This window comes from Chelonia mydas, chromosome 6, assembly GCF_015237465.2.
Source record: "Chelonia mydas isolate rCheMyd1 chromosome 6, rCheMyd1.pri.v2, whole genome shotgun sequence".
Taxonomy (NCBI): Eukaryota; Metazoa; Chordata; order Testudines; family Cheloniidae; genus Chelonia; species Chelonia mydas.
Window position 1 is genome coordinate 57,842,914 of NC_051246.2, and position 22,325 is coordinate 57,865,238.

General features: G+C 41.3%; 1 protein-coding gene across 1 annotated transcript; it reads left to right on the forward strand.

Moving 5' to 3' along the window:
- The first annotated feature begins 3,484 nt into the window (after nt 1–3,484).
- On the forward strand, nt 3,485–21,271 carry API5 (apoptosis inhibitor 5). The gene is made up of 14 exons (XM_037900075.2): nt 3,485–4,022; nt 5,930–6,091; nt 7,751–7,844; nt 8,253–8,318; nt 8,760–8,911; nt 9,696–9,902; nt 11,610–11,714; nt 12,657–12,746; nt 13,593–13,774; nt 14,091–14,184; nt 15,814–15,870; nt 17,135–17,211; nt 17,704–17,840; nt 18,984–21,271. The coding sequence occupies exons 1-14, from the start codon at nt 3,954–3,956 to the stop codon at nt 19,061–19,063; spliced, it is 1,572 nt and encodes a 523-aa protein (XP_037756003.1). The 5' UTR covers nt 3,485–3,953; the 3' UTR covers nt 19,064–21,271.
- Nucleotides 21,272–22,325: the final 1,054 nt, after the last annotated feature.

Below are 22,325 nucleotides of genomic sequence, written 5' to 3' on the forward strand. Positions count from 1 at the left end.
GTGATTAGGCCCTATGATGGTGTCCCCTGAATAGATATGTGGGCACAGCTGGCAACAGGCTTTGTTGCAAGGATAGGTTCCTGGGTTAGTGGTTCTGTTGTGTGGTATGTGGTTGCTGGTGAGTATTTGCTTCAGGTTGGGGGGCTGTCTGTAAGCAAGGACTGGCCTGTCTCCCAAGATCTGTGAGAGTGATGGGTCGTCCTTCAGGATAGGTTGTAGATCCTTGATGATGCGTTGGAGAGGTTTTAGTTGGGGGCTGAAGGTGATGGCTAGTGGCGTTCTGTTATTTTCTTTGTTGGGCCTGTCCTGTAGTAGGTGACTTCTGGGTACTCTTCTGGCTCTGTCAATCTGTTTCTTCACTTCAGCAGGTGGGTATTGTAGTTGTAAGAATGCTTGATAGAGATCTTGTAGGAGTTTGTCCCTGTCTGAGGGGTTGGAGCAAATGCAGTTGTATCGCAGAGCTTGGCTGTAGACAATGGATCGTGTGGTGTGATCTGGGTGAAAGCTGGAGGCATGTAGGTAGGAATAGCGGTCAGTAGGTTTCCGGTATAGGGTGGTGTTTATGTGACTATCGCTTATTAGCACCGTAGTGTCCAGGAAGTGGATCTCTTGTGTGGACTGGACCAGGCTGAGGTTGATGGTGGGATGGAAATTGTTGAAATCATGGTGGAATTCCTCAAGGGCTTCTTTTCCATGGGTCCAGATGATGAAGATGTCATCAATATAGCGCAAGTAGAGTAGGGGCGTTAGGGGACGAGAGCTGAGGAAGCGTTGTTCTAAGTCAGCCATAAAAATGTTGGCATACTGTGGGGCCATGCAGGTACCCATAGCAGTGCCGCTGGTTTGAAGGTATACATTGTCCCCAAATATGAAACACTTATGGGTGAGGACAAAGTCACAAAGTTCAGCCACCAGGTTTGCCGTGACATTATCGGGGATACTGTTCCTGATGGCTTGTAGTCCATCTTTGTGTGGAATGTTGGTGTAGAGGGCTTCTACATCCATAGTGGCCAGGACGGTGTTTTCAGGAAGATCACTGACGGATTGTACTTTCCTCAGGAAGTCAGTGGTGTCTCAAAGATAGCTGGGAGTGCTGGTAGCGTAGGGCCTGAGGAGGGAGTCTACATAGCCAGACAATCCTGCTGTCAGGGTGCCAATGCCTGAGAAGACGGGGCGTCCAGGATTTCCAGGTTTATGGATCTTGGGTAGCAGATAGAATACCCCAGGTTGGGGTTCCAGGGGTGTGTCTGTGCGGATTTGTTCTTGTGCTTTTTCAGGAAGTTTCTTGAGCAAATGCTGTAGTTTCTTTTGGTAACCCTCAGTGGGATCAGAGGGTAATGGCTTGTAGAAAGTGGTGTTGGAGAGCTGCCGAGCAGCCTCTTGTTCATATTCCGACCTATTCATGATGACGACAGCACCTCCTTTGTCAGACTTTTTAATTATGATGTCAGAGTTGTTCCTGAGGCTGTGGATGGCATTGTGTTCTGCACGGCTGAGGTTATGGGGCAAGTGATGCTGCTTTTCCACAATTTCAGCCCGTGCACGTCAGCGGAAGCATTCTATGTAGAAGTCCAGTCTGTTGTTTCGACCTTCAGGAGGAGTCCACCCAGAATCCTTCTTTTTGTAGTGTTGGTAGGAAGGTCTCTGTGGATTAGTACGTTGTTCAGAGGTGTGTTGAAAATATTCCTTGAGTCGGAGATGTCGAAAATAGGATTCTAGGTCACCACAGAACTGTATCATGTTCGTGGGGGTGGAGGGGCAGAAGGAGAGGCCCCGAGATTGAACAGATTCTTCTGCTGGGCTAAGAGTATAGTTGGATAGATTAAAAATATTGCTGGTTGGGTTAAGGGAACCATTGCTCTGGCCTCTTGTGGTATGTAGTAGTTTAGATAGTTTAGTGTCCTTTTTCTTTTGTAGAGAAGCAAAGTGTGTATTGTAAATGGCTTGTCTAGTTTTTGTAAAGTCCAGCCACGAGGAAGTTTGTGTGGAAGGTTGTTTTTTTATGAGAGTATCCAGTTTTGAGAGCTCATTCTTAATCTTTCCCTGTTTGCTGTAGAGGATGTTGATCAGGTGGTTCCGCAGTTTCTTTGAGAGCGTGTGACACAAGCTGTAAGCATAGTCTGTATGGTATGTAGATTGTAATGGATTTTTTTACCTGCAGTCCTTTTGGTATGATGTCCATCTGTTTGCATTTGGAAAGGAAGATGTTGTCTGTCTGTATCTGTACGAGTTTTTTCATGAAGTTGATAGATTTCCACTCCGTACGGCTAAATGCAGTGCCTTGCATAATGACAGGTTTCAGAGTAGCAGCCGTGTTAGTCTGTATTCGCAAAAAGAAAAGGAGTACTTGTGGCACCTTAGAGACTAACCAATTTATTTGAGCATAAGCTTTCGTGAGCTACAGCTCACTTCATCAGATGCATTCAATGGATATGTGAATCTGGGGAAACAAGTTCATGTTCTGGAAGGGGATAAGAAGTATAGGGCATTGCTGAACAGCTGCACTTGTGATCACATGCAACCCTGACCCCATTTAAAAATGTGTGTGGGGTTTTTTTTTTCCTGGTTTTTAAGTAGAAGGTATTGAGGGTGCATGTTCAGGACTCAGATTGACAGTGTGGAGGAAGTATTGGTATTCTCATTGGCCTGATATGTTCTCATTAACCCATTACTCAGCAGACAGACAGGCTATTGCATGCTGGACCATCTAGAATTTCTCCACAGAGTTCTCCATCTCCCAGGTCCTAGCAGCTGCAGGAATGGAGCCATGTGCCATCTAGATAGTCCGCAATCGACAGGTGGATCGGAGTGAAGCAGCTTCTTTTGGTTTAGCTACAGTGCCTAATTTGTGCCAGGGTTGAGCCCCAGCACCATGGGTGGTGGGTATCACAGGCTGGGGGAGGCGAAGCCTCCTCAAACAGCGCTGCGTGGCCCTGCCCATGCTCCACCCCCAGGCCCTCTCCTGCTTCCTGCTGGCACTCTGCTGCTCTTCCCCTGTAGCTGGGGCTAGTGAGGGCCGACGTGTTGACAGGGACTCTGGGTGGCTGGAGCCAGTGCTCACATCGCCCGCCTGCCAGTCGCTGGTGGCTGCACTGCCCACCCAGTGCTCCAGGTCTTGGGCAGACTGGGTGGGGTAGGCTGGGCTGGGCCACAGGCTACCCTCCCCAAGCTGGTGGTTCACCCACAGCCCATGTCCAACACCTCTAGGCTTGGCAGTTTGTAACCCCGCTTGCCGTGTCAGTTATGAAAGTAAAAAAAATTGCTTGAGCCTCAGCAGCTCTTTCATTACAAATTAAGCACTGTTTAGCTGCACCCTGTGGAACACACCCAGTTTACGCTACAGCAGGATCACGCCACTCATGAGCCCCTCCGAGCAGCCACACACCAAACCCGCAACTCCCGCTCTGCACCTTCCACCTGTGTCTGTGTGTGGACAAGGCCTTGCTGGCTAATGACACCCCTGGGTAGCAGCTGGGGCTAAGCCCAGGGCTGCAGTGCCCCGAGGCGATCAGAGGACAGGCTCCCGGCAGGGCTGGGGATGGGCATGGGCTCTGCCAGGGGTCCCTGCAGCTGTTCCTGTGGCGGAGGAGCGGCTGGGGGCAGCTGGGGAGGGCAAGGGTCTGCTCCTGGGGGACCAGCAGGACAGCAGCAGCTGTTGCCCCGGCCTGCAGCACTGCGCAGGGGGCGGCCCGCCGGGCCAGTCCGCAGGCCGGGCTCCTGCCCAGGGGCGCGCTCCCCCGGCGGCTCTGCACGTCCCCGCCCGGCCGCAGTGAGTCCGCCGCGCCTGCAGGGGTCGCTGCCGCAGGAGGCGCGGGGCTGAGTGCGTTCGCTCGGGGGCAGCAGCCGCAGCAGCAGTCGCAGCGGCCGAGGCGGTAGACGCCTGAGCAGCAGCCGCCGGAGAAGCAGCCCTGAGCCGCGGCGGCCTCGGTTCCAGCTCCGGCCCGCGCCGCACGATGCCGACCGTGGAGGAGCTTTACCGCAACTATGGGATCCTGGCCGATGCCACCGAGACCGCGGGGCAGGTGGGTCCCGGCCGCGGCCTGCACGGCCCCGGAAAGCCCCGGGCTCGAGTGCGGCGGCTCCCGGCCGGGGGGGAAGCTGCGGGGCGCAGGCCTGGCCCGGGCTGGAAGGAGCGGGATGAGGGTGGAGGAGCGGCTTGCTGGGGCGGGGGGGCCCAGGAGTGGGGGATCGGCCAGGGGCTGAGCAGGTTGGCAGGCAGTGGGTTAAGCAAAAAAAGTAACTGATGAAAATATTGCTCACGCCGCCCAGCGCGCCCGCCTGGGCCAGTGGCGTTAGCCTGGCCCTCGTCTCTTCCTCGGCCGTTTGCTGTGGCTGCAGACCGGCCTCCTTCTGTTGGAGGGAGACTCGACCTTGCATTCGTGACACGCCGCTTTGATCTCAGGCGTGAAAGGGTTTTGTAGCCAACGTTTCCCCGGGACGTTGAAGGCCTGATTTCCAGAAGTGCGTAGCCCCCACTGCTCCTGTTCCGTTTTATTGGGTGTTGTGGGTAGCCATCACCTCTGAAAAATCAGTTCCTTGAAGCTTTCTCCTGCTTGTCAGGCCTGAGACTCTCTTTTAAATGTGGTGTTATGTGGTTGGAGTTATTAACTCAGTCTCAGAAAACAGACCTGCTTTGATCAGTGTTTGACCCAGAAAAACTTGTGGCAGTCATAAAAAGAAAAAAAGACATGTGTTACAGCTTTTAAATTTATTATCGCCACCCAGAACAGGCTGTGCTAAGTAAAGCATCCTTTTGGCAACACTGAGGAGAGTAGGGTGTTAAAAATAGAACTCAGTTCATTTTCTTTAGAATAAAGTATTCGGATTTTTTGCTCCAGTTATAGTATGCTGTTTGGGAAACTTCCGCTAGAATTTTAAGGTTTCCATCCTGCGTAACTTTACATAAACAAGTAGAGTTAAGGATGTGCAGAAGAGCTTGCAGGATCTGGGCCTGTGTGTATTGAACAGCTAAGCAGATGTAGGAGTGAAAATGAAAATAGTCAAAGTAAATGACAACTGAGGGGTTACTGGTCAGAGAGAAAACATAATTCCAAGTATAGAAATTGTGTTCAATAGTTTATTTAAAATACAGGTGGTAAGAACAATATTTGATTAAGAGCAATATGATTATTCATCTGTGAATTACTGTCACGTACTAATGTACAATTTGGGGACAGAAAGATTGCTTGTCCAGTTCTGGCCAGCAGTCACCTTTGGAGCATGAAAAGAAAAGCTTCTCAGTAGAATTTCCTGGCTTGCTAGATTAATTAAAAAAAAAAAAATGCCTTGGCAAGGCCCGGTGAAAGATCAAATCTCAAACTTGATCTGAGAGAGAAACTAATTATTATAGTTCTTGTAGCTTTTACAAATAATAATTCCTTCCCCTGTCTAGATAGTAGATTTCCAGGTTCCGATCCTGCCATGGAACCCTGGTAATCATCAAGTTCCTTGTGACCCTGCTTGTGTTTAAGGGTCTGCTCATGTGGATCTGATTGCAGCATTTGGCTCTTAGATGGTATAAATAAAAATTTAACATTATTCAGCTGAACAGAAGGTGATTTACTCATCCAATTGTCTATTAAGTACCTGATCTACTCTTACTGAAGTCAGTGGAAATTTTGCCACTCATAAGAAGTAGAATACCATGAGGCCATTTCCTACCTTATTGGTGCTTTGGACGGTAATTTTTTTCTTTAAATGCAGCCTTTATTTTTTGGTCAATAATTTTGTTGGTTTGATTAGTAGTCAGTACAGTTATGCCAAAGCAAATTATGGTCCAGTTAATTTATCATTAATATACGTGAACTTTTTGTAAATAGGTTGCTGTATTAATGATGAAACCGAAGGCAACTGAGAGTAAAAAGTCCTTTCTAGGTCCTAGGGAAATCCAAAGTATGCTCTGCTTTATATAGTCTGTTTTCTCTTCTAGCATAAAGATGCTTATCAGGTGATATTGGATGGCGTAAAGGGAGGTGCCAAGGAGAAGAGGCTAGCAGCACAGTTTATTCCAAAGTTCTTCAAACATTTCCCTGAGCTGGCTGATTCAGCTATCAATGCCCAACTGGACCTCTGTGAGGATGAAGATGTTTCTGTAAGGATACATGCTGGACATTTTGTAGCATGCTGCTATATTGAGTTTTATTTTGTGCTCCCCTTTATTCCTCTCCCATTTTATATAAGTATTTTCCTCCAAAAAATTGGACTTCAGTGTCCATATGTTTTCAAACATATTATGTCTGTGTGTCATAAAATTATAATTAAATTAACACTACATTAGTGCCTTCCTCTTATTTCAGTCAAAGCAATTCTGATCACTTTGGGTGAAGTAAGTTGATTCCTACAGATGCTTGTCACTTAGCTCATGATAATGCTTATAATGCAAATAATGTCTGAAGAACACATTGTAATTGTACTCATCTTCTATTACCAGCTAAATCTTTTTTGGGTTTTTTTCTTCACCATCCCTTGTGACTCGACCCTTTCTAGTTACAGGAAAAAATTCTCTAGCCAGAGACTGAACTAAAAATACTTTTCATGTTCCTAACACTTTTTTTATATCAAAGTACTTTACATGTATTAAGCCTTACATCTTCTCTTGAAGGTAAGGAAATATTTCTACCATTTTACATTTACACTTTGGAAACATGAGGCACAAAATAAAAAAAAACACCTGATTTTCCAGGCATCCTAAGCACCCACAACTCCGGTTTGCTTTGAGGGGGGTTCTGTAGGCTAAGCACCTCTGGAAATGAGACTTAGGTGATTTGCACAGGGTCAGACAGGAAGTCTCAGTTGTGCTGGGAAGAAACCCCAGTATTTCTGGCTCTGTCTTGTACACTAACAACAAACCTATGCTTTCTGTTTTAGCCCATAATAACTATCTAGAAGTGGTAGAAAATGATCAGATAAAGGATGGAAGTTGTATTATTTTTTAACCCAAATTTGGTTCATGAGGTTTTGATCCGTTCGTGATTTTTTTTATGTAAGTGTTTAAAGAATCTGTTAAAATGGCATTTTCCCAACAATATTAGGCTCAAGATGAAATCATAGTTATTTTATAATCTGCAAATATCTGTTCATAAGACTTCTCCAAACCAACCATAAATGTTGAAGTTTGAGCTGTCACTAGTGTCTGATTAATAGCTGGGGCAGAGACTTTTCGGTATGGAACTAATGGCACAGCACAGTTAGGTAAATCGGAAACCTCACATGGGTTTTGCAGTTCACATCAGCATCTGCAATTCAGAATATTTGAGTTCAGCATTTAATTCAGGGATGCTACTGGACGTAAAAGATAGCAGAAGTCACATACTAAGGGCTCATCTTCACTGGCAATTTACAGCGCTGCAACTGTCTCACTCAGCAGTGAGAAAAAACACCCCCTTGAGCGCAGCAAGTTTCAGCGCTGTAAAGCGCCAGTGTAGACAGTGCACCAGTGCTGGAAGCCACGCCCCTCGTGGAGGTGGGTTTTTTAGAGCACTGGGAGAGCTGTCTCCCCCCATGCTGTGCCACGACCATACAAGGCATGTTAAAGCACTGCCGCGGCAGCACTTTAGCATTGCCAGTGTAGACTAGCCCTAAATCATCTTACTCTTTGTTGGTTTAGATACCAAACGCGTGATTGTTTTTCTCATTCAGCTGTTTTTCTTCTGAACCTTGTTTGAGACTGCACTGATTCTAATCTGCCTGTAATTATGTGCTAAGATTTTGACTCTTCTGTTCAGATGATGACAGAGTTTCATTTTGACAGATCCGACGCCAAGCAATCAAGGAGCTGCCTCAGTTTGCCACAGGAGATAATCTTCCCCGGGTTGCAGACATACTGACCCAGCTTCTGCAGTCAGGTAACATGTACTGATGATTTCCTTGCCTATTTCCTGCTGTCATGTGCTTCTGTTACATGTGTGTTTGTGGCTGGTTTGGTTGAAGAGAGTTATAGTTGTGGAAACTGAATTTCTCTGTTGATTCATTAGCTTGTTATGTAGCAATCTGCCACAGTTGTCTTCATATCCTGTTTTTGCTCCATTTCTTTTCCCCTGTCGTTGACATCTTATATCTGCAGTGCAAATATTCCAGGATGACAGGAAATATTTGTTAAACATTTAAACTCTGCAGTGACTTGCTCTTTGTAACCAGATGTCAGGAGTTAGAAACCTTTTTGTATTATGCTGAAGTATTCTTTTGACCTCTTATTCTTGCCCTTACTTCAGCATATCAGAAAGATGCATGACTTTGAATTTTCTCTTCCCCAGATGATTCTGCAGAATTCAACTTGGTGAACAATGCTCTGTTAAGTATATTTAAGATGGATGCTAAAGGTAAATAGCGGACTTTTATATATATGTTTTTATTGTTTAAAGTGCTCACCAGTCGTTGATAAGTCTCAAGGAGTGAGATCAGGAATGGTTCTTGTATCTGCTGCAGGGCAGTGTAGAATTTTAAGCAAATGTTATTACTTGCTGTTCTGCGTCACAGATCTTGAGCTGTTTGGCTTATGTAAATACAGAGCCATTACAACTCTGTAATATAGTGGTACCCAAAATGTGTTGTTTGTTATGCAAACATACAGGAAGGCATGATCTCTGCCCTTAAGAGCTATGTGTTCTGCCATGGTGTATGTTTACCTTGTTTCTAAAACTAGCAATTTTAAAATAAGTTCTGGAGCTTTTCCAATTTGGAAAGTAGTTTTTCTTTTTACTGTATATCATAATTATAAAATTGTTGAACGGTTTGCATTAATTTAATTGTTTGCATTTCAGGGACACTGGGAGGCTTGTTCAGTCAGATTCTTCAGGGAGAGGATATTGTGAGAGAACGAGCTATCAAGTTCCTCTCTACCAAACTCAAGACCCTTCCTGAGGAAGTGTTAACAAAGGAAGTAGAGGAGCTCATATTAACTGAATCAAAGAAGGTAAGTGTTGTATTTCACTCCAAATTTAGGTTCTGTTAAATCAGCTTTTTTTGTAATAGAAAGGTTTCCAGTATTTAATTGTTTAAAACGCCATGCACAATTATGGCACTGTATACATGATTCTGTGATTGGGGGAGGGATAGCTATGTTTGCGGGAGGGATAGCTCAGTTGTTTTAAGCATTGGCTTGCTAAAACCAGGGTTGTGAGTTCAGTTCTTGAGGGGAGGCCATTTAGGGATCTGGGGCAAAAATTGGGGATTGGTCCTGCTTTGAGCAGGGGGTTGGACTAGATGACCTCTTGAGGTCCCTTCCAACCCTGATATTCTATGCTTCTGTGTTTGCAACCCAGATGTTACAGCATTATGTGACTGTGTCAATGCAGACGCAACTATTTTGTCCACTTTTATTTATAATCTGTTTTCATTGTCCAGACTGAGAGAAATGCAAAAATCAAGAAAACTGACCAAACAATAAGAAGTAAATTACATGGTTAAAGTTCTTTCAGTTTTAGGCATTCAAGTTTTTGTTAGTAATCTAAAGAGACTCGATATTTAAAAATAATTGGCTGAGCAAAGTGAGGTCCTATGCTCAATTTGATGGCATTTCTGTCTGTGGCACCCTCTCGTTACTTTAACCCAGAGGCATATACAGAGATACTGTATGTTTTCCCATTTTTAAAAAATTGAACTATTGGATAACAGTGCTATTTACCAACTTAAGTGTAATAGGAGACGGGTATTACAAATTGCCTCAGTGGGATTCTGTTTTCTGCTGTTATTTTAAGGTCCTTGAAGATGTGACGGGTGAGGAATTTGTCCTTTTCATGAAGATATTATCTGGCTTAAAAAGCTTACAGACAGTGAGCGGGAGGCAGCAACTGGTGGAACTGGTGGCTGAACAAGCTGACCTGGAGCAAACTTTTAATCCATCCGATCCAGATTGTGTGGACAGACTCTTGCAGTGCACTCGTCAGGCAGTGCCACTCTTCTCAGTATGTATTTCTTTCCTTTGTATAGTTAGTACGATATTAAAGTTGCGGACTGTAATGTCTTGAATGTCATGACTAGCTGTGTCAGAGTGATTGCACAGCTGTGACTTATAGTCAGCAGTTTCTCTCACCTAAGTCTTACTTGTATTTTGGACTGATCTGTTCTGGAGAATTTCCATTCAGATTTGTAAATCATAAGAACTTTTGTGTCTTCCTTAAGTTCCTGCTTTCTCACAAATTGAAGAATTTGATGTGAATGATGTCTCAGTCTCCCACCTCTATTCGTCAGCAGATGTGGTATTTGTCTTAGTGTGTTAGCTGAGAGAATTGAAATTTTCTTTATTGGTTATGGAAAAGAATCTTGCCAACATGATTCTAGGCGCTTTCTCTCTAATAAACTCTGTGTAATTTCTAGGCTTAATTTAGTAAAGATAACTTTCTACCATGGTTACAGAAGGCTTTTAATACCATTCTTTCTGCTCGTTGTTAGCATCCCTGGCAGATGGGCAATTCTGTTGCCTTGGCTCTACGTGCCCAATGTAATTTTTAGGAACTGCTCTTTCAGAAAACATCACAACTCAACATTATAAGAGGGGTATGGGAAAGGAAGTATGTCCTTGTGATTAAAGCACTGGCTTGTATTTGTGGCTGTGTCACAGAGTTCCTTTGTGATCTTTGGTAGGTTATTTAATCTCTGAACCCTAGCTCCCCATCTTGTAAAATGGAGAATCCGCTGAAATTCTAACACTTGCACTGATTTAATTGTTTTTGGTACACTCCTCCACTCCAGGAGACTTTGACAGTCTCTCTTAAAGGAAAATGTGGTGGTTTCTTTTGGTACCTATAGCACAGAAGGAACTGTGCAACTTCTGAGACATCCTGTGTTCAAAAGAGTTTTGTCAGCTTTTGCTCCAGTCTTGCAAGGGAAAGTCATCATAAGATAAAGGCAGGATTTAAGGTCATGGGCAAGGACTTCTGGCCAAGTGAAAGCGCCATCTCTCAACTATATCAGACACAGATTACCACTTGTACTGAAAGAGAGTCATTGAAAAAAGGCTTCAGCCTAACTTCAGAAATAGGTTAATAACTTCTTTTTAAAACACTGGCACTCACACAACCAGAGAGGGATGAGCCCTTGCAAAAGTTCCTGGGTTGTATTTTTTTTTTTTTTTTGGCTCAGACTTTAGAATCTTGTAACAATCCCCTCTTTAGATGTAAAAAGTTAATATTTGCCAGGTATGCTATTAATTATACATGGTGTCTTACCTCATATCCACTGGGCTGACCTAGCACTATCTGCTGTCAAGAGAGAGAGCTGGATTTGAATCCTAAGTTCACCCTCTTGCTCCATTCTCAGTGAGGGTTAGGAATATTGCAGAGGTGAGAGCAGAGTCCAATAGACAAATGTTCTGCTGATGGATTTAAATTTAAACATTGATTAACTCAGTCCATTGCCAGGCATATTGCGATAGTTTAAAACCTGTTTTCCGGGAAAGGGAACTGTTATAGATAGGAAAAAATAAGCATTTGCAATTTTATCAAAATCACCTGTAGCCTAGGCACCACTCTTAGCTGGAAGGGTCTGTGTGTTTTGAAGGGAGAAATTAGCTAAGGGGTAGCAAAATGATGGGTGTCCATTGGGCAGGGAAGGTGGGAAAAAATTAAATCAAACTCCTGCAGTAACCTTAGTGTCTTTCTGAACTTTTACAGAAAAATGTTCATTCTACAAGGTTTGTGACTTACTTCTGCGAGCATGTGTTACCAAACCTCAGTTCCCTGACTACTCCAGTGGAGGGCCTTGATATCCAGTTAGAGGTAAGCTAAGCCTGTAAGAGCTAATAAACCTCAAATATACACATCATAATGCTTATTGCAGAAGTGAGTGTTTCTCTGCATAACACTCTTGAGATTGTAAAAACTTCAGTGTGTTTTCCAGCAATTTGCTGATCTACTGTTCTATGGCTCTTCTAGTTAATAACATGAGGAAAGATCACAGAACTCTGCCAGCTGATGGAGCTGGGTTGAGCAGAACCTTCTAATGCCTAAGAGTAAATACAGAAAGAAAAAGCCTTACCCTAATTAAGAGGAATAATGACTATAGTCATTAGTCATGTGGTGACCTCACTGAACTTTCCAAGCTGTTGCTGTTCCTTCACATTGTCTTCCAAATAGTCCCCTTAGAGTTACCTCTTTGTCAGCAATGTGCTTGTGCTGTGCAAAACAAACAAAAGAAAAATTCCTGCCTGAAAGAGCTTACAAGCTGAAAGAGCCAGATAGACAAGAGGCACTGAGAAGCCATGAGGGAATAACTTGAATACCTTTTTATATTCATTATTTTTATTGTCACTTCTTGTGGGCATCATGGAGGGAGTGTGGCTTTAGGAGGAACTTAAATGCATTGAGGAAGGAGGCTTGAATGAATATCTGGTAGACTGCAGACAGGAGGTTCAGACAAGCTTAGTCTGGCATTCACTGCTTAAGAATTGTTAAAATACATGTATAAATATTACTGTCACATGTTAATTTTAGTTCTCTACAAATCTCTGGTACTTAAAGCCTGCATTAAGGGTAAGATGTCCCTCACCTGGCATGAGTTGTATTTTATAGACTTTACAAAATCATGATTGATGTTTGTGGCAATTGAATGTTGTGATATGCTGAAGAAGCCATGTTAATGTTGCAATCCACTTTTATTTAAAATTATGCAACTATGTGATTATAACTCTTAGCTTTACCAAGAGCTGTTCTTGTTTGTAGGTATTGAAACTACTTGCTGAAATGAGTTCGTTTTGTGGTGACATGGAAAAGTTAGAATCAAACTTGAAGAAGCTTTTTGATAAATTACTGGTAAGGCAGACTTTTGCTGTGATACAATAATAAAAAATGCACTCCTAAAAGTGAGTGACCTTTAGTTGCTTATTACCCATTTATCTTTGGTACCTTCCTGTAAAGGTAGTTACCCCTGGTTATTCTTCTGTTCAAGACAAGTAAGTGCAAAGATCTCTTTGCCCACTTTGAATCTCTCCATAGCATTGCAGAACTAGATGATTTCTCTACACACCATTTTTGATCCAAGTTGAAGAAAGTAGTATGGTTTGTGTTTGTATGATGATCTTAAAATCCGTCCGTGCTAGCAGTAGTGGCAGGGCTACCACAGACACTTACTGGCTCAGAGCAGGTATAGTTGAGATGCTGATAAAAGTGTTGGTAGCTGATCTGCACTAGCCTGGAAACAAATGATAGTAACATGGAGCTAGTGCAATGAAGGGAGACTCTGTTAGAATTGTCAGAATAGATAAGGCCCTATGTAATATAGCTTAAACTAGTTGGAGTCTGTACAAGACTGCAGCAGAGCCTATAGAAAAAATGTTAGTTGGTCCTCCCTACAATCCAACAATGCACAGAGTGGTATTGATAAGTTAGGTGTTTGCTGGACTGGCTGTTTCCAAACGCTGAAGTTAAAGAGAAGTTTTGTATGACCATACATTCAAGAGAAACTGGTAAATAGATTAGACTGCTAACCTGCTTACATATTTAGCTAACTGATTTGGTAATGCTGTTTATTTCCTATATTGAGGTTTTATTTTTTGTAGCTTTGCCCTCCTGTGAAAGTGGGTGGGATGCAAAAAGTGGAGAAAAGGGAACAGGTGAGTGAAAGTGTCTCATGTATCTGTTCTGCTTGGTGTTCCTCAGGAGTACATGCCACTTCCTCCAGAGGAAGCAGAGAATGGGGAAAATGCTGGTAATGAAGAGCCCAAGTTGCAGTTCAGCTATGTGGAGTGTTTGTTGTATAGCTTTCATCAGCTGGGGCGAAAGCTTCCAGACTTCCTCACGTCCAAGCTCAATGCAGAGAAATTGAAAGACTTCAAAATCAGGTAATGTATGAGAGACTGGAATGATCACTTTAGCTGCAAACCCAGCTGCAATGGACATACTGGAAGTGTCAGTGTAGAATATTATTGATCCTTCCTCTGCTGAACTGTTTGGGTGCGGGAGAAGCATAAATCAGATTAGAAAGCAAAATAATGAACTGATTGAAAAATGTTTTCAGCATTTATTTAAAAATAAAAAAAACTCTTGTCATATCACGGTTTTCCTTTTGCTTGTGCTATTCTTTTACAGGAATGTGTGAAGTTTTGTGCTTGGCTTGATTGGGGTTCATTAAATACTTTAAACTCATTTTTCTGTTAGGCTACAGTATTTTGCCCGAGGGTTGCAGGTTTATATACGACAGCTTCGTCTGGCACTTCAAGGAAAAACAGGTGAAGCCTTAAAAACAGAAGAGGTATGTATTCCCTGGAAGCAGTTCCCTTATCAATTCTACTGAATAGCTATTGCAAACCATTATAAAAGCCAGCCTTTTTTGCTGAGATGACTAAAATTGAATGATACTGGGAAGTGACTGTCACTATGCTGCTTAAGCCTACTAAATGAATGTAGATTGACACTGCATTTCAGGCAAATACTATCAATACAGCTGATAGCAAATATTTTAGACGGGAGAAAGCTCTTGTAGTTTGAATAAACTTTGTTTCGTGGTCTGGAAAGTGGCAAATGTTTTCTAGATTTATTAAGTGCTAGATGACAGCATGTATGAATGCACCATTCTCTTATCTCTACAGACCCAGGTTCAATTCTCCTCATGTGCAAATGAATTTGAACTCAAATTTGTTGACGATATTTCTCAGTACTACAAAAGTACTAAATTAGGTGCCTTTGGCCATGTCCAAGTTTGGAGTACCAACTGTGCTGCAGGTCAGCAGTCAAGGAAGCTGAAAGAGCTGTGTGAGAGCACAGGACTGCAGTGCCAGAGCGTGCTAGAAATCAGGACGTGGATGCACTGATTAGCAGGGAGTGCAGCAGATTGGGACTGAGGCTCATTACCAGAGCTGTACAGTGGCCAAGCATTAGAACAGTGAGGGCAACAGAGAAGATTGAACTGACTTAGCAGAGCTGCAGAGAGAAGCTGGCATAGTACCTCACTGTACTGTTGCTTGTCTCTAACCAGTGCTCTGTCACTTTCAGGAGCATTATCCTTAAATTTATTTATTTATTTATTTATTTTTAAATAAAGGCAGTTTACCAACACTTTATACCAGAAAGCAGTGTTCAGTGTCCTGGGCTTGTTAATGTGACAGTCCTGCAATTCTCTAAGCAGTTAAGTTTCCCATCTGTTGCAGCACCAATCGTGGATTTCAAAAGCAGTGTTACTCCACATACAAAAAAACAGTGATGCTAGCTTCCGAAGTCAGTATCTGATTATTCAGTAGTTATGCCTGATCATGGCCAATCTTCCTCGCATATTGAAACAAGACAGTGACAGAGAGTTCTCTGCAAAAGGTTTTTGCTGGGCTGCTACTGTTGAACATCCCTTAGTTCCTGCATTTGTTTCAGTTACGCTCTCTTGACTGGGATTGTATTGCAAACCTGAATTGGGGCAGATAGATACAAGTGGATGCATGACAGGCAATGTCATCTATCCAGGTGCCACTTCTGGAGATGGGGGGACACTTCTAAGCCATAACCACATGCAGCTAGATCAACAGGTCACAGTTGAACTTTGGCTTTCAGATCATAGTAGTGTTTTGTTTACCCACAGATTGTGTCTGTTTGGCCTAGTTACACACCATACATTTTGTTTTGAATGAGACACCTAAATGTATTGAACAAAGAATGGTAGAAAATTGGAGATCCTGGAATTCTATAGCCAACTGATTTTCATTAAATGCAAAATTACTGAGAACTAAAAATTATAACAGCTAAGTCATTTACAGAAATTTGCTATAAATCTCTCATCAAGGTCATAGAAATTTACTTGGAGGTGTGCAGTAAAATTCCAATACATCTATCTTCACTAAATGCATCTGATGTAATCTCAAATCACTAAAATTGCTGTATTTTTCCCCTTTTGCAGAACAAAATTAAAGTGGTTGCCTTGAAAATAACTAATAACATCAATGTTTTAATCAAGGTAAGCCTTAAATCTTCTGTTATGTCTAAATATGGAACAGGTCTGTAATAGAAGGATCTCTGAAAAGGAAGGCTCGGGAACAGAGAGCTATTGAGAAATTTCCCAGATGGGGATCAAATGTTATTGTCAAGACGCTCCACTGTCATCTCTACCGTGGAGTAAATCAAATTCAGCATTGGTACTACGTTAAAGTTCTTCCCTTAAGTTTTTGTTAATTTCCTGGTCTGAGGAGATCAGTGCTCCCCTGCTGTCATTCGAGTACATTTCCTTTGTGAACTCTCTGGAGCTACATATTAGCAGCTAACAGTGGAAATTAATAAATAAACGGCTTATTGAATTGAAAGTAACAGTGACTGGCTGACTGAAATCCATTTCAGTACTCTACCTGCTCACTGTATAAAGTTTGTGGCATCATTATCAAGATATCCAGCCACCTTGAATTGGGTGGATTACCCTGCTGAGGAGTTGGAATTTTAAGTGTTGCAGCCTTTTGTTTGTAGGCCAATAAATTGATGATTCAGTATCATGAGGGGAAGATTTACTTTAAAAAAACACTATAATGGGTCAGTTGTCCTTTGCAGTGTCATTTTGATCAGAAATTTGGGCCAATTGTTCTATAACAATGATTTTCAGTTTAGGATTTACTTGCTGTCTGATTTCAGCAGGTTTGATGGAGTTTACAGGATATTTAAGCATAAAAGCAAGTTAAGGATTGAGCAAGTCTTGCCTCGTAACATTCAATGCTTCGGTATCTATAGTTAGAAATATATCCCTGAAATGCTGACTTAAGGTTTAATGTAATGTTTTTAAAGAAAACTGTTTTGATTATACTTTCCCTTCAAAGTTCATACCATGGCACTCTAGTGTGAGCCAATTCTTTGCTCAATCCCACGCTGCTTCTTAGCACCGTGGTGGGAATAGCAGAGATCCACACAGGAGCCATTGTAATTCATTGTAGTAATGTACAGTACACATATTAATATACTTTGCAGAATCATAGCATGAGACACTTCTGTTAATATGAAATTAGAATTTCATATTAGAGTGCATGGAATAAAGTAGCTGAATTTTTTAAGTGGTTCATCCAGGTAATTCTTGTTTCTGGATCCTAGGACTTAAGTCATCTTTGGTTTTAAAGAGCTTGTTTGAAGGAGGTTGGGGGAATAGGGAAGTATGATTAATGCAGACTCATAGGTAAGATTATGGAGTGTTATTGGCGTGGACTTCATTTTGTGGTAAAATGTCCACAATTTTGTTTGTTTAGGACCTTTTCCACATTCCCCCTTCTTACAAGAGCACAGTTACGCTGTCTTGGAAACCTGTACAGAAGGCTGATGCAGGGTAAGAGTTACCAGGAAAACTTGCTTAAAGTGATATTATTGCATACACACATTGTGGAATTTTTATTTTATGATGTACAACTTGCCAGTATATGTTGTTCAGCACATGAGCTAAAAACCAAAGATTCGCATGCAAAAATCTTAGATAGAATTAAGGTTACAATTGTATAATAGTACATTGTAGGCATTGTGCATAAGTGGTAGTCTCAGGATCCAGTTTGCCACACTGTGAGCCACATAACAGCTCTAGTTGTTGGCGAGTGGTATAAGGTGTCAAGACTTGCTGGGACGATACAGTAGATAATTTAATCAAAATGGGGATCAGTCTTTTAGGAAGGTTCTACAATACCGTCTTCCAGAGTGTCTTCATTAACAGCTCTGCTGGCTCATAAATACTAATCTATGGGGCCGAGCATACTGTGTCTGTACTTACTACCTCGGGATAGTGGAGCATCTTTCAAAGACCTCTCTTTATATTTTCTTGCCTTTGCAGTCAAAAAAGAACTAGTGAAGATACAACTTCAAGTTCACCACCGAAGAAGGCTCCAGCAGGACCAAAAAGGGATGCCAGGCAAATATACAACCCACCCAGTGGGAAATACAGTAGCAACCTGGGCAGCTTTTCTTATGGTAAGTTGGAGAGTTTTTGGAAGAACCTTGCAGGGTGAATTTACCCCTCTGGGAAGGATGTCAGTTAAGCAAGTTCCTTTCCAGATCCTCAGATGATCCAGAATTTGCTGTCATGATTTTTCCATGTAATTGTATCTATATTTTTTTAAATCACTGGTCTAGTAATAGGATAAGTTTACCAGCCTAATAACTAAGCAACTTTGCAACATCATTTTAGCAGCCACCGGTCTCTTGCAGATCTGTCTGAAAGCTGAGATTCCACATTATATTATGATATAAAGTAATGTTCTGTTCTTAACAAAGAAAATTCTGTTGTCGTCTCCAATATTGTAATTTTTGTCAACACCAGTTTTAGACATGGTAGGCAGACCCTTAAGGGCTACAGGCTGTCTTAACTTTTAATATCATTTTAGAAATTATAGCTGGAAATGATTCTATTCATCTGATTTGTCCCCGTTAGTGCAGGATCCTCTGAGGATGGTCAACTTTGAGTTCTTCATTCAAATATGTCTAATTTTAAATATCCAAAGTTCTGTCCTTCCCGTTGTAGAGTTAAGCTTAATGTAATTTTAAAGGCTTAATAACTATTACAAGGGGAGGAAAAAATAGTAGGGGTCTAAAACGTTTTGATGTATTTAGGCTTCCACTGGGATCAGACTCTAGATAGGCTACTAACAGAAGCCTGAGAAACCTTGAGACACTTTGGTTCTTCCAGTGAGATCAAACTCATTCTTAATGGAGCTAAATGAAAAACTGACTCCAATATACAAACAGTTCATTTATGTCCTCTGGTTCTTCCAGTGGTGTTGGAGCCTTAAACTGAAAACATTAAGATACCAATACAGCAAAACACTTAAGTATATGCTTAATTTTAAGGAGGTGATTAGCCACATTTGAAGTCAGTGTTTGAGACATATTGTGATGGATAGGCAATAAAAACTCTTAATAAAACTGATACAGAGAACCTTTTAAACCAATATAATATAATCTTGTTAGAAGGTTTTAAGTACTGTTGCGTAGATGGGGTTAGCCCAGGTAATTGTACCTAAAACAGAACAGCTGTAATATATTGCAATTTCATTTTTAATCCGCTATTCAAACACCAGAGATCTGTATAAGATAAACGTTTGCATTTATTTTCAGAGCAGAGAGGTGGTTTCCGGGGTGGCCGAGGGAGAGGCTGGGGAGGACGAGGTAATCGCAGTCGAGGAAGAATCTACTGAACAGACCATTGCATTCTCCAGAGCCATTATGGGGTAAAACACCAGTAAAAGTGAAAGTACTGCTCATCAAAGGATTGCCTGGAGTACTTTATCCCTTCAAGGACTGCCTTCTGCTAAAGACTGACTTAAATGTTCTTTATACCTTTGTATGTATGATCTACTTTTCTAACGGACTACAAAACTTGTCCATAGTGAAACTACAACTGTATTTTTGGATGATTAGTCAGCAATTTTGAGTTATTTTAGAAGTGTCTTCAGGGTTTATTCGGAATTGGAAAACAGCATAGATGTTTTATCTGAAACTACATCTTGACAGTTTGTATATTAACCTAAAAATCAGCTATTACTCAACTAAAACTATATTGTAATTGAGTTTATGTATTAAATAATGGACAGGAAAGGGATGACTACAAAGGTACACGTCCGTTAAGATTGACAGCTGCAGTAATCCTTTCCTCATCTGTAACAATATCTTGCAATATGTGGAGAAGAGTACCATTATTAAATTAGCATTTATTTACTCTTTATAACAGAATCGTTGACTATTCAGACAAATGCTGGATTTTTAAAGTCTGTAACATGGACATACAAATTTTTGCTTGTAGCATGAAGCAATCATTTAACTTAAAGTTGTGGAGAATGTGATGTTTTTGTTTTTGTACATCTTACTCTTCTCCCTACATTGTAATACAAAAGTGGTGTTTTGCAAATGGGTTTTTAATGTTCAGTATGAATATGTATGCATATGCCATGAAATTTCAGTAAAACAGGTTAAAAAAAAAAAGACGAAGTACTTCAGGAGTGGGAAAAGTCAGATGCAATAATTAAGCTTCATAAATTGCAGTTGGACAGCAGCAGTGGCCTGGCTCTTTCCTGTGCGTTTGAAGATTTCTGGATTGGTTGGCACTTGAAATTTTTTTTTTTTAAACAATACCAACTGCATTTTAAAAACATATAAATAAAATTTTATTTTGGGTACCACTGTAAAAATCCAGCTATGTTATTTGATTCAGGTGGAGAATTAAAGACTCTGTACTAGTTTGTCCTTCATGGTAACCTAAGATTTTGATTTAACAGTGGACACCCAGTAAATACAACTTTATTTAAGAGCAGATATGGCACAGAGGTTTGGTTTTGTCATTCTCTTCTTCCCCCTCCCCCTCCCCCCCCCCCCCCCCCCCCCCCCCCCCCGCGCACGCGCCACACACATTTTTACCGCTTTAAACTTTTTTACTTTCTCCTCAGGTCATTCGTAAAGATTGAACATTGTAAAAGGTGTGATAGTAAAAAGGAGAAAAGTTGAGGGGAAGGAAGAAACATTAACGAATTCTGTTGACATAAAATACCTTAGGCTTTAGAGGACTGAAGATTTCCCTAACTTTTATTTTCATCATTTTGATGACCGTACCCCAAACCAAATGCCTAAAAGTAATGTTTTCCTACTAGTTTCATGTGTATTTGTGAGGAATAGCTTGTGAATCTGACACAGGTGTCTTCATTAACATTCTCTGATACTTATCACTGCAATCTGAGGAATGCATCATTTGTATTTCTGGCACTAGTGCAAGATCTTCTAGAAAACTGGCCCTTTAATAATAATAATAAAAAAAAAAAAAGCCAGAACAGCAAAACTATCAAACTACAGAAGCTGTTTCCAAACTTGATTTCTGTGCAGCTTTGGAACAGTGGTAAACTTTGGACATTCCATAAGCACTTGAGTTGAACTTACATTACTGATTACAAGACACTTGCTAAATTCAGATGGTCAGTAATAAGCTGAGCAATTAAACTTCGGCTTTCAAATACAAATTGACATGATCAAAATGTCATTTTGAAAATAGGCACAGGATCGATGTGTTATTTCCATGTGAAAATTCAGCCTGTTTCACAAAGGGCAATAATTTGTATAATTTGAAGATTTCTAAATGAGTGTCAAAGCCTATTTGTAAGCACATTTATATTCTAATCACTGGCTGCAAGCAGCTTCTTTGCTCACTGAAGTTTCAATGAGAACTTCTGAGACATCTTTTTCAGAGATGGGTGCAGCTTCAGCAAAGTTCTTGCTGCCTCAGAAATAGCTAGTTTCCCCCCCTTCCTTTCATTCTTAATTTCTGATACAGTGAATTCTTTTGGAGACACCTGTGCACCACCTTGTTCAAGTGTAAACTTTCCCTTATGCTTTTGGAATAAATTCATTTTGTAATTTTGTTTGAGTGGCTTACTGTTTCATTACTGTAGTTTTAAACAGTTTCATACTTTAAGACCATTTTGTAATGGCTCACTAATGGGACATTACAGTATCTTATTTTCTAATGGCTTTCATTCCAATAGGAGCTCCCTGATTATTTCACTGATATATAGAATTAATAGTTTAATCTCCAGATTAGAAGCAGCCACCATTAAGACAATGTTGTAGCTATTTAACTATCTAAAGCAACACTTCAAGCAAAGTTTCAGATAGGAAATGAAAGATACACCTCTAATAGAAATGGCATGAGTTTAGGTCAGCTGATTGCAATGATCCATGCTACAATTCATAGAAATGTTGGACTGGAAGGGACTTGAGAAGTCAGCATCCAGCTTCCTGCACTGTGTTAGGACCAAGTAAACCTAGATCATCACTAACAGGTGTTCGTCCAACCTGTTTTTAAAAACCTCCAAATATGGGGATTCTACAATCTCTCTTGGAATCCTATTCCAGATCTTAACTACCCTTACAGTTAGCAAGTTTTTCCTAATATATAGCCTAAATCTCCGCTGTTGCAGATTAAACCCATTACTTGTCCTACCTTCAGTGAACATGGAGAAATTGATCACCACCCTCTTTATAATAGCCCTTAGCATGTTTGAAGACTTATCGGGTTCCCACTCAGTCCTCTGTTTATTGAGACTAAATGCCTAGTTTTTTTTAAACCTTTTCTCCTAGGTCAGATTTTCTAAAATTATCATTTCTGTTACTGTTCTATGGACTCACTCTAATTTGTCCATATCTTTCCTAAAATATAGCATCCAGAATTGGACACAGTATTCCAGCTGAGGCTTTACCAGTATCAAGCAGAGTGGGACAATTCTGTCCCTGTCTCTTACTGACAAAACTGTTAATACACTGCAGAATATTAACCTTTTTTGCATCTGCATTGTATTGACTCATTCAATTTGTGATCCACTACAATCTCCAGATCCTTTTCAGCAGTATTACCGTCTAGATAGTTATTCCTCATGTAGCTGTGCATTTGATTTTTCATTCCTAAGTCAAGTTCTT